This window comes from Sturnus vulgaris, chromosome 5, assembly GCF_052056855.1.
Source record: "Sturnus vulgaris isolate bStuVul1 chromosome 5, bStuVul1.hap1, whole genome shotgun sequence".
Lineage (NCBI taxonomy): Eukaryota > Metazoa > Chordata > Aves > Passeriformes > Sturnidae > Sturnus > Sturnus vulgaris.
Window position 1 is genome coordinate 42,052,855 of NC_142247.1, and position 12,555 is coordinate 42,065,409.

General features: G+C 37.5%; 1 protein-coding gene across 3 annotated transcripts in view; it reads left to right on the top strand.

Annotated features, from left to right (window-relative positions):
- Positions 1-12,555, top strand: part of TMEM117 (transmembrane protein 117) — a 192,278-nt gene that overhangs the window by 115,063 nt on the left and 64,660 nt on the right. For all 3 annotated transcript variants that reach the window (XM_088165566.1, XM_088165565.1, XM_014871126.2), the window contains exon 5: positions 12,055-12,152. In XM_088165566.1, the coding sequence (XP_088021692.1) occupies positions 12,055-12,152 (98 nt within the window). The remainder of the gene's footprint in view (positions 1-12,054; positions 12,153-12,555) is intronic.

A 12,555-nucleotide genomic window follows, 5' to 3' on the forward strand; every position in this document is an offset into this window, starting at 1 on the left:
ATGAAAATAAAATAAAACATAACTGTAATATCTTTTTTAATTTGGTATGTCTGAGCTGAGCCAATCATACAATTTTAAGGGAATAGCAATATCACTTGAAATCCTCAGGGCCTTCAAAATTAAGATTTTTAAATAGAGACAACTTCAGTTATTATCTCAATTTTTTGATTATTTAATCCCAGAAGTTCCCTATTCAGGGGATAGGGACATTCATTTTGTGTTCTTCTTTCAGCACTGAGAATTTCTTGAATAGTGCCAATGCAGTTTTGCTGCAGCAGACCTCTCATTAGGGGTAGAAGTGAGCCAAGACAGACTCTCATTCAACATGAAAAGGGTCCTGGTTGATTCTTCTTTACAGCTCTGCCATCCTGACTCTGACTACAGCAAGCTCCTACTGCAGGGTGCAGCTGCAGACTCTGGCTGTGGCTATTTCCTGCTGGACCATGGCTGCAAGTATTGGTTTGCAGACTGAACACAGCTTTCACCCAGCTCAGCTGTGACTGCAGGCTCCAACAGCAGCCTCTGACTCCATCAGAGCCAGACTGACCTCACAGCAGATCTTTTACTGCAGCAACTCTCTTCCTTGTTTCATTCTTCTTTGTGTCTCTCTGGATCATTCCTTCTTTCTCAGGGCTCCTCTACCTTCTCAGGGCTCCTCTACCTTCTCAGGGCCCCTCTACCTTCTCAGGGCTCCTCTACCTCCAAACTCCCCCGACCAGCCAACCCACCCCTTTTATCACACTTATCTTTATCAGTCACAGCTGCAACCCATTAAGGGCAAGGCTGTTCCTCTTCTTTGGTAATTAGTACAACTGTGATTTATCAGGGGCAAGGTCACCTACAATCTCTTCTTCTACACAGTTTAAGAGTAATCATTATTTCTCAGGTTTCTAATAAAACACTACATCCTCTTGTGAATTTTTTATGGGTATTTTTACATTTTTATTATAACCTGAATTGTTACAAAATTGCTTAGGTTTTCTTGAAGAACATAATCCAACAGGAAAAATAATTGACTGACTTTTCAAAACAAAGTATTTGTTATTCAGAATAGCAAATAACTTTGCAGCAGAGTCTGGAGATTTTCTTCTGTTGAACTGAAACTGGTACTAATCACCTTCCACTGAATGACTTCCACACATACTCTTTATTCTGGAAGTAAGAGCAAAGAAATTCTTTACCATTTAAAGAGGATTGAACAAAACTGTGGCCATGCTAGCACCTCAAGTGCAGAACCTCACTGGAGATGGGGACAAATAGAAGGATTTATTTGATGGATTATGTTCTCAGTGTGATTGTAGCTTCCATATAAAAAGGTAATTAAAAACAATTAATGATGCTGTCCATAAATCTGTCAAAGGACCAGCAGCTGCTCATAAATATTATTCTAACTGTATAATCCCTTACAGTATGATAGAGAAAATATGGGAAAGAGACAATGAAAGGTTTTTTAGAAGTGCTTCATGATTTTTTTTCAGTTTGTTTTCCAGTAAGAGTTTTCATGAGAAACTTGTTTTGTGCAGAATTGTTCTCATTCTCTATTTAGAGTGAAAATATTGTCATGTAGTAGCTGTGTTTGCCTTGAGTGCAGAACAGAAAAGGCCAGGTAAAGGAAGTTTCAAGTTCCCCTTTACTTTGAAGTAAAGGCTTCTCGTAAAGCAATGAAATGGATTGAAACCACTCTGAGCTGTCAGTACATTGCAGCTTTGAATCAACTGGAAAAGCAGCACGGTGTCAGCAACATGGAGATGGATTTTCATTTAATTAGGTGCCTTGTTCTGGCAAGAGGAGACAGGCAACTGTCTCAGCAGAGTAGCCTGTGTGCTTCCCACCCATCACCCAGGACATCCCAGTGTTCAGATGGTTCTCCTGTGGTTATGTGCCTGGGTGCAGAGAGATGGAGGGCAGAGAGCAAACATCAGAGCTTGAAATCACATTATTCACTCAACTGGATTAATTCATTTTTACTAGGTTCTGCATTATGTAGACACCAATAGAGAATTTGGAAATATCTGCTTTTGTAACGTATATTTGCCTTATTTAACCGTTCATCTAGAACAAACTGTGTAAAGTGAAATCAATTCCCAAAAATTGAGTGTCACAAACACCCATTGTATCTCACATTCACTCATTCATAACAAGATACTCCCTCACCAGTCAATAAGTGGAAGTTAAATAGAGAAGAAAATAGCAACCTCCCAAATAATTCATTAGAAATATGCTATTGTCACAAAGTATTGTCAAAAGGTTACTTTTTTTTGCTTCCTCACATGCCGCAGAATCACACTAACACTCCGTACTCGAGTGCTGGATAACAGTTATTTATGCATTTGTTCTTCTTTCATCCCTTAAGTCACCAAATATAATTAAAAGGTATTTGTGGGAAAGGAGAAGGCATGTGAAAGGCGCCAAGTGACATGTGTGTTGTCACCTTTTTCTGAAGAGCAAGAACTTCAAAACTACGATTGTCAGAACAGCAAGTGATGACCCCCTGGCACATCAAAACGTAGACTACACAGACATTGACAGTTTACAACTCTAACTGTGAGTCTCTGAGGGCATCATGATACAAATAAAAATGATGGCACTGCTCAAGAGTAATAGCTAATGGCCCATCAGAAAGCTGTCTGCATCTCTTAGAGCACATGGGTATGTGCAAGTGTTACTGAGAAAATTGTTAGATGGAGATGTTGAAAGAAGACAAGCCTGAAATTAAATTTGATCAGTAGAAACCTTTATCTTGTGAACCTGTCTGGCATGGGATTCCTTTATGTCTTGGGAACTGATATTTGTTTCATGCCTAAGCTGGTATTCTGCTCTACAGCAGGTACTCTGGTAAGCTTCCTGTTTGCAAAGTCCAGAAGAACTGCCTTTAGAGACATAACTACTCTTTGTCAGTATAAACAGAATAGCTGGCAATCTATCCAGAACAGTTCAGCATCTGTGTTGCATTGAGCCATATCAAACCAGAATTTGTTCCCAATTTTTCATTGCTGCACATAGTGACCTTCCTGAACTCTCAGTCCTTTATAGGACCAGGCAGTTGAACTTGTCTGTGATGGATACATTCAGACATCAAAAATTTTGCTTAGTTTAAGACAGTCTCAGAGGATGAACCACAACTTAATTACTGTGTGCCACATTTGGTGTATAGTTTCATATGTACTAAAAAAACCCCTCTATGATTATGTGATATGATTGTACAGCTTAAAACTGGGAACCTGTAAATGCTGAGGTGAATGAGGAAATGCTTGCATTCCTCCACTATTCCAAAATGTTATGGATCTAACTCTAATTTAAAATCTGCTACTTGAATTTTGCATAAGAATTCTCGTTCAGCTTGAACTCATTTTGAACCTTCTGCCATAGGCTACCTCTATACTAATCAGGTGCTGGCTCAATTCTTTCTTCAGTGCTTTGGTTTGTAGATAGCTGTACAGTTTAATTCATTACATTGATTATGTAGGATTAAAGAAAGGATAAGTTGTGAAGAGTCTGATTCTGCAGCTGTGGAAGATGGGGAGACTTGAAGGCTGATATTTTGCCTAGGTGTGTCTTTAGAATTAAAGTCAATGGATAATGCCTATAACATTGGCTAAGATATAAGCACTGTTAGATCCAAGGCTAAAATGGGCACACTGATTTTACTGCTTTAAGCAATAGTCTACTGCACAAAAGAAAACCAATGCACCTTTGGCATAATTCCCTAGAAAACAGGTTTATTCTCAAAAATACAGAAACACATCCTGTGGAAACCTAGGAAAGGACCTCTGTCTCAGATATTTGCATTGGCTGGCTCTGCTCCCTAGGTTGGGTTACCATTTTGTGATATGGTTTCTCCATTCTCTAAAATCCTTTGCTTGCTTCCCTCCAGACCTGCCAAAGGAGCTCTATGGATTCTCTAAGTATCTTTGTCTGAAACAGCCGACTGAGAAAAAAAGCCTAATTTTGAGGCATCGGTTGTGTGAATACAGCCCCTACCTATGACAACACCTCATCTCTTATGAGCCATCACAAATATCATTAACTAGCTTAATGACACTTTGGTGAGAAACCCTAAAAAATGTAGGAAACCATGTTGGGATTCGTGTTATCAGACTTCCAGTGCCAGTAGTGTGATCATCTGAGCAGGTTCTGGTTTAGAGTGAAGAAAAATAGGTACATCTTTACAACAGAACCTATTTTTTTAAGTGAATTTCACCCCAGAAATGCTTTTTCTTTTCACTAACTATAAAAAGAATCTGCACTGATTTAAATGCATGTTCCATGTGCACCAAACACAGCATGACTTCTGTCTCTGGCCTTTCACCTGAACCCACCAAACTCTCTGAATGAGTAAAGCAAACTTTCCTGCCCTGACAACCTGAAATAGAACTGAGCTGAATGCCTTAAATGAAAATCATGATGTGGCTTTATGTCTCACACTTTGTCTGTAATATGTGACATTACCCAGACCTCTGCTTCTGCATTTGTAACATTAATAAGGAAGCTGTAAAGCAAGGAGAAATGTCTTCTGAAATGTGCTGTCAATGATTATATAAACACTAAGTGTTTGCCACATGGCAGCCAGGATTTTGGTGCACATATATAGTGATTTGTGTGCACAGTAGGGACTTGAGACATGTTAGGAAACTAAATGTCACAGTTTAGAGTTTTTCAGCAGAATCTCTGCTTCAATAGTAAAATTGTTCCTAAACAGTTACTTATATTTATGAACTGTCAAGGAATTCTATTTAAAATAAAACTATTCCTCTTTTTTTTTTTTAATTTTATTTTATTTCAATTTTAGATTTGGCTTTTAAGAAAAGCAAAATTTATTTAGAAATTATTTCTCCTGATTTTGAAATACAAGGTATAATTTCCAGAATAAGTTGAATAGACTTAAAATAATTGCAGACCAGATTTCTCCCTTACTCGCTTTTGATATCTAAAGTTTTTTACCAGAAATTTACTGTGGGCTAGATGTTGGCTTTGTGAAGCATTCTGTCCCAACTGAATTTGGAATTGGAAACGAAGTGGTGCTGAAGTGACTTTTCTAAAGCTGAACCTAAAGTGTATATATATATTTCTAGCTGTTCTTGCCATCTTGTTGAGTTCTTATCCTGGCTTGGATTGCGCAGAAACCATTATGACAATATATGGAACCAAATCAAGACATTCTAGCTAAAAAAGAGAGGCTTGCTGCTTCCTCAGTGGGTGAAGAAATAAATTTGCATGGCTCAGTAAAGGTGGCAGTAATTAACATAAGCCTCCTCCATGTTTATGCAGAAGTTCTTTACCTGGTTTTGGTGGATATTCGAGTGTAAGACAGTACAGATGTCCAAATGCTGTGGATTGGGAGAATAAGAGCTCATAAGAGCGATACTTAGGAAACATAGTGGGAAACATGCAAATGAACAAATTTGTACTGGGAGCCACAGAAGTGGACCATAATATTCTTTATCACTCATATTGGTTACTGAATTGTGACAGCAATTTAATGTTGTTTTTCAGGATTTAACTATTGTTAGAACAGTATATGTTGGTAAAACAAGAACAATGTTCTGGCTCTGATTAAAACAAGAAAACAATAAAGAGTATATTAAGGGGCCATTTTGTCTCTGTGATTGTTGTTGCTTTGAAAATGCAAATATGAAAAGACTTTATTGCAATTAAATTGCAATAACCTAAAAGCTTCATTTTTTTAAGGGTAGAAATCAACTAAATTAGGAATGTTCCAAAATAGAGGAAGCAGACAAAAGTTTAAAATCCAGTAGTGAAATTACAGCTGACTAATATTTAGTTTGAAATATATTGCCCCTCTTATAGGTCTGTAAGCCCAATTACAAATATTTGTTAAATTTGTTTTCGAACACTTACACATTTTGTTTATTCCAAAATGCAGCAGAGGAGATTGAAATAAATTAACAGTTATTTCAGAAGAATGTATAACAAAGTTCTTGACACTTCTGCTCAACTGCCAAAACAATTTCAGAATTAAAAGAGGCATTGCATATTATCATTTGCAAGCTGTGTAACAGTTGAGGTATGATTACAGAATCACAGAATTGTAAGGGTTGGAAGGGACCTCTGGAGATCATGTAGTCCAAGCCCCTGCCAAAACAGAGTGACTCAGAACAGGTGACACAGGAATGTGTCCAGGTGGATTTGGAATGTTTCCAGAAAGGAATGTCTCCAGAGAGGGAGACTCCACAACCTCCCTGGGCAGCCTGTTCCAGTTCTCTGCAACCATCAATGTGAAGAAGTTCTTCCTCATGTTGAGGTAGAACTTCTTTCTCAGTTTTTTGGCCATTGTTCCTTGTCCTGTTGCTGGGCACCACTGAAAAGGGTCTGGCACCATCCTCTTGGCACCCACTTTTGAGATATTTGTATGTATTAATGAGATCCCCTCTCAGTCTTCTCCAGACCAAACAGGCCCAGCTCCCACAGTCCCTCCTCATAAGGGAGATGCTCCAGACCCCTCATCATCGCTGTGGCCTCCCCTGGAGCCTCTGCAGTAGGTCTTTGCCTTCCTGAACTGAGGAGCCCAGAACTGGACACAGCACTCCAGGTGTGGCCTCACCAGGGCTGAGTGGAGGGGCAGGATCACCTCCCTGGACCTGCTGGCAATGCTCTTCCCAATGCACTCCAGGCTGCCATTGGCCCTCCTGGCCACAAGGACACTGCTGGCTCAAAGTCAACTCTCACCCTCCAGGTTCTCTACAGAGCCACTCCCAGGAGGTCAGCCCTGCTGGCACTTGGGATTATTCCTCCCCAGGTGTAGTATCCTGATTTGCCTTCTCTGGACCTCGTTAGGTTTCTTTCTGCCCAACTGATGAGCAGCAGAACCTTCAGGTATATCAGTCACCCCACACAGTTTCTCACCATCTGCATACTTGCTGAGGGTACATTCTATCCCTTTGTCCACAATGCTGATAAAAAAGTTAAGACTGGTCCCAGTATTGATCCCTGGGGAGCACCACTGACTACAGGCTTCCAGCTGGATCCTGCTCAGCTGATAACAACTCTCTAGGTTCTGCCATTCAGCCAGTTCTTGATACACCTCACTGTCCATTCATCTGACCCACAACTTCTAAGCTTATCCATAATGTTATTATGGGAAACAGAGTCAAAAGCCTTGCTGGAGTTGAGAAAGATAACATCAGCTGTCCTCCCCTCATTGACCTATCCTGTCATGCCATCATACACGAGTATCAGATTGGTCACCATCCACAGAAATCCAGATGAAAAAAGAATAAAAACATGTTTTCCCTATAGATTACTTTTATACATCAAGTGAACAGCTCCGCAGTTTTTACATATCTCAAAGAAGAGAAAAGGGATGGATAAAAACTTTTAATGACTAAGTACTAAATGTTTCCCTAACTTGGTGTATAATCACTGTGATGTAGTATAGTACTTAAAGACTGAGATATGATAAAGAATTGATGTGCAGTTAGTGGGACACCTAAATATAGCTCTTACCTAAAAGCACATAACAGCGAAGCAAGGGGAGTGTATCCCCTCAGCGGCATGCATTAGCTCTCATTGACTTCACGCTCTGACTTCAGAAAACATAATTACTTTAACCTGATTTAGCCCCTGTTTTTTCTAGAAAAAAAACTCACATACTTTTCAGAAACGCACAGGCAATGTTCAGTCTTTGCAAAACTGTTGATGGATTCTTTTGATGAGGAATGCAGTGTTCATGGTCTTGCCATGGGAAACTGCCCTCTCACCTGTCCTGTCACTGTTGCATCCTTAAAATTCCGGAAAGATTTTAGAATTTATGATATCCACTCTTATCAATGAAATGCCCAATTGCAGGACTGAAAAGAATGTTTCTTGTTTCGAGTTTGGGGTGAGTGGAGATATGCAAATTGTGCACTATTTAAAGGCGAGTGTCAAGTGAAATTAATAAAGTGCTACTTGCAAAGGGGTTTATGATTTAGAATAAGATATTTAAAACTATAACATTATAAAAATTGAAAAAAATTATAACTTCTAATACTTGTGTCATGTATTTGTCAGTGGAAGATAGATACATTTTGGCAAATGCAGTTATTTGGGGTACTCTGTTTTCCAACAATAACACTGTGGTGTCACTTCCTTCTGGCTGAGTAGTTGCACACAAACAGCTTCTTTACTGATATTTAGTGTTGGAGTCCTACTGTCCATTAGACTTTTTGCTGCTCATTGCGTTATCAAAATAATACAAAAATATTTCATATTTCGCTATTTGTGTTTTCAGGCTTTTCTTGTGGATCTTAGATTCTTCTATCTTCTGTTGAATTCTGGAAGGCTGCTCTTACCCTGTTTTGATGATTTATCCAAGTATGAATAAAGTAATGAAAATGCTCTGTTAAGGGCTTGTCTCCACTTCATGAATATTGCAGCATAGAACATATTGTGTCCTAAAGCCCAGGGTCCATTTCTCTAGTAAGAAACAGTTTCTGTGGCTGCTTATATGAAGAAGTGCTGCTATTAAATCAACTGATGTACTTTTATGTTTCCACATTTGTAAAATGCAATTTATCAGATGCAAACATCTTGGCCAGCAGCCTGTGCTGCATCAGTTTTCTGTGAGTTATCTCTTTGTGCTCTGAAGATGATAGCACAGTGCTAGTGAAGTATTTGGATGATACCTTGTAGGCATGACCAAAGTATGAGGTCTGGTTTTTTTGTTTGGTTGGTTTTGGTTTTGTTGGGGTTTTTTTTTGGTTTTTTGGTTTCTGGTTTTTCGGTTTTTTTTTTTGTTTGTTTGTTTGTTTTTTTAAGGGAAGTTTCACTTGCTGTTAACTTAGAATAGAAGATATGCTTTGCCTTGCCTGACACTCCCAGTGCAGAGGTTTCCTCTGCCAGGAAGGGCCCTGTGAGGTACAATGCAGCATCATTTGACATGGGTGTCTACAGAGAAATGTCAAATATGTGCAGAGTAACTTGAGCAATAGGCTCAAAGAGTAACTGCCTGGAAGGAATAAATGATCCTTAAGGTGTCTTACTGCTCCACTTGGTGCATCTCAGGTATCTTTGGTATCTTACTCTTTTGTTGGGGTTTTTTTTGTCATTTTTTCTGATTTTGCTTTTTGTACTTCTTGTCTGAGTAAGCTATTTGCTCTGAATGACTTTGAATCCCAGATTCTTTCTTCTATGTGGTACAACATCATTTTTCAAATTATTATATTATATATTGTACAGTAGTATCTATCATAGGCCAGGGTGGATGGGGCTCTTGCACCTGGTCCAGTGCAAGGTGTCCTGCCCATGGCAGGGTGGGGTTGGAACTAGAGGATCTGTAAGGTCCCTTCCAACCCAAGCCTTTCTGTGGTTTCATGATTGTATCAGACATCAAAAGGACCATATCAAAAGGAACTATTTTATTTTTCTGTAACAGAAAAATGGTAATCATAACATTTTGCTATTAATGACAGCAACATATCTTTTTGAAACCATTATGACTTAGCCTCATAATTAATATAAAGTGAGTAATATAAATAGTTGATAAAGTCGCATTTTACGTGGCAAAATGAAAATTAAGATTTCGTGTATAAGACATACTAATTTTTAATGGAAATGGAGTTTTTTGTGGCATTTGTATAACATAAAGTCAGGCAATGTGTGTGATACAGCTTTGCTTTTGCAATTTAATACAGTGTAACTGTTTCTCTCATGACACGCTAAATAAAATGAAGGTGTATATACTGTCTGTATGTAGGGGTCATTCCTTTTTGAACTGAAGCAGTGTAATTATTGATTAAAGTATATTGCATTTCGTAGTTCAAGAAAAAAATGCATTACTTAATTACATTGTAAGTGGCTTTCCCTGTTTTATCTTGATTATGTAAGATGCAGGCAGACATTTTTTAAAGTGTTCAATATTTTTTTTATTCCCATGTATCAGCAATGTTTTCAAACATAGTCCAGTAAAGCAGAGATAAACGTATGCTGTCCAGCAATTACATTGTGAAATAGGAATAGAGAAAGAAAAACACATATTTCTGTACATGAAGTTCTGCAAAATTAAGAATTAAAAATTTTATTAATTTTTTATTAAAATTTATATTTTTTCTTTTTCTAAAAAATGGGTATTTGGTATATATCTAAAACTTGTCTGCTGTATGACAGTGTTGAATGCTTTTCTCCTGTGAGCTATTTTCTACAGTGACTGTCCTTGACCAAATCAGAAAATGAATTTGATTTCTCTAATGCAAACGGTAATTGGATTTCTCTTTATGGAATGCATCCCTTTAATGGCTGTCTCTGCTTCAGCCAATTTGGCTGCAACTGACCTGACATTGATCTGGTGATATGACTTTAAATAAATGCCAAAGTTGGGAGATGAAAGACCAACTATTTGATATCAGAAAGAACATTTCCTGCCTCATCTTGCCATTTTCCTCAGAAAATATCTCCATCTCAAATGTCATTCTTATGAAACATGCTCCTCTAGTAATTGGTCAAAGAGCTGCAAATTGCATCCTTCTCCCAAATATAATAATTTCCCAGAAAGCATCTGGAGAAACTATTTTGAAACTTGAATAAAGCCTCTTGAAGCATCTGTTCTTCATTGCAAATATTCGTTACTCTGTAGACTCTTCCTAAGAGAAAAAAAAGTGTTACTAAAGTAGTGAATTAAATCTTTACAGAAGTCTTGTTCAGCATTAAATATTTATTGAAGTATTTATTTAGATATTTGGGATCTTATAAAAAATATTATAGCTTTCTGATCAGAGAAAAGATTTACGCATATAAAAGAGTTATTAAAGATTGTATTTTGGGATATTATCTGTTCTTTGTTAAAGTTAGGTTTAATGGAATAATAAAATTTTAGAACGGGTATTTCTACTTATTTAACATAGTCATTATGCTTTGGACCCAGCCCAGGCCAATACATTGAGCACTTTTAACCCCAAATGGATTTGAAGCCAAAATTTAGCAGTTGAATCTATTTTTTTGTTAGTCATTGGCCATGTGTTCTTTTTGATAAACACTCTTAACGCCATTGATTTGAAAGTGGTAGCTTACGTTCTGGATGATAAACGGGATTTTAAAACATCTGTGAAATTTTGTCTTCAGTTTGAAGTTACTTCCTTCTGAAAGCTTAAGATTTATATTCATTTTGATCAAAACACATATTAATTTCCCTCTCTGTTCTGGTAACAGTGAGATAGAATTTGGATTACTTATCTGCATTTTGAAGCAGGTGGTCACCCCTATTTCCTTTATCTGATCAATTATTTCTTAAATCTTTACAAATGGGTAGGTTTTCTATTCTGGACCTTTTGCACAACAGAATTTATGAGTTTATTGTGATGTAACTTTTGGTGCTTTTTAGTACAGTTAATTTGAAGTAAATGGATATGAAAACACAACTTCCCAAAGAAGCAGGTGCCTGAGGGGTATTCACCTCCCTCACTGAGCTGAAAGCAATTTTTAATACTTTCATGTACCACCCAGAAATACTGCATATATATGAGTCTCTGGACAGAGAAACAGATGGTCTCTTTAGATAGGAATTATGAAAATGAGAATAAATATTTCATACTTTTAAATTTTTTTGCAAGTTTTAAGGTTTTGGTTTTCTTTCTGTTGCCGGTCCCAAGGGTGTTTTTTATACTGATAGGAGGAACGGAGAGGACATTATAAATGTTATATAGTGCTTAGTTCACAGGCTTACACTCCCTAGCTGCAGTTCTGATTTCAAGTGTGGAAATTCTGCTGATACTGCTCTCAGGGAAGTGGTTCCCCTCTCCCAGACTGAGCCAGAAAGCTCCACGGTCACAGGGGAAGGTAACTCACGTCCTTTAGACTGGTTCCTCTTATCTTCTTATCTTTGGATCTCTACAGGTTTCATTGTTTCTCAAGGAGTTGCATGCACTTCTAGAGGTAGAATATGTAGCCCAATCTTGTTATCTTGATTGCAAATAACACTGGACTATTAGTCTACTGTCTCATATCATTATCAGAACCGATGCAGGTGTGCCACACATAAAATAGAAATGTTCCTAAAGTCCTTGCTAGTACTGCCCTAAGTAACAGCAGTGTAACTGTCTGCTATTTCTTCTTTCCCTTTAGGTCACAGATATGATGCTTCAGGACAAACCCTACCCAGACTGGGGAAAGTCTGCCAGAGCTTTCTGGAAGAAAGGAAACATTAGGATCATTTTATTCTGGTAGGAAAATAGTAAAATCAAATTACTCTAAACAAACCTTTTATAGAGCGTTGAAAAACATAACTTCTATGACTGTCTGTGGCAGAAAGAGATACAGTTAAAAAAAAGGGAAATATGGTCTAACAAAATATTAAACATTGCAGAAATGGTACATGAGTGAGGAATTCCTAATCAAAATAGTCGGGATAGAAATATAATGTTTAAATTTATTTATGCACTTTGTTTTACTCTATTGTGACACTTTAAAATTGAGTTGCAAAATTTTTGCTATATGTGATAATATTTGGGTGTCCCACTGTAATTCCTAGTAATAAAGTAGATATTTGAATTTCCTTTTGTGGCCATTAAATTAATTATAGCAATTATTTGAATATATGAATAGGATTTAAAATGTCACATCAGT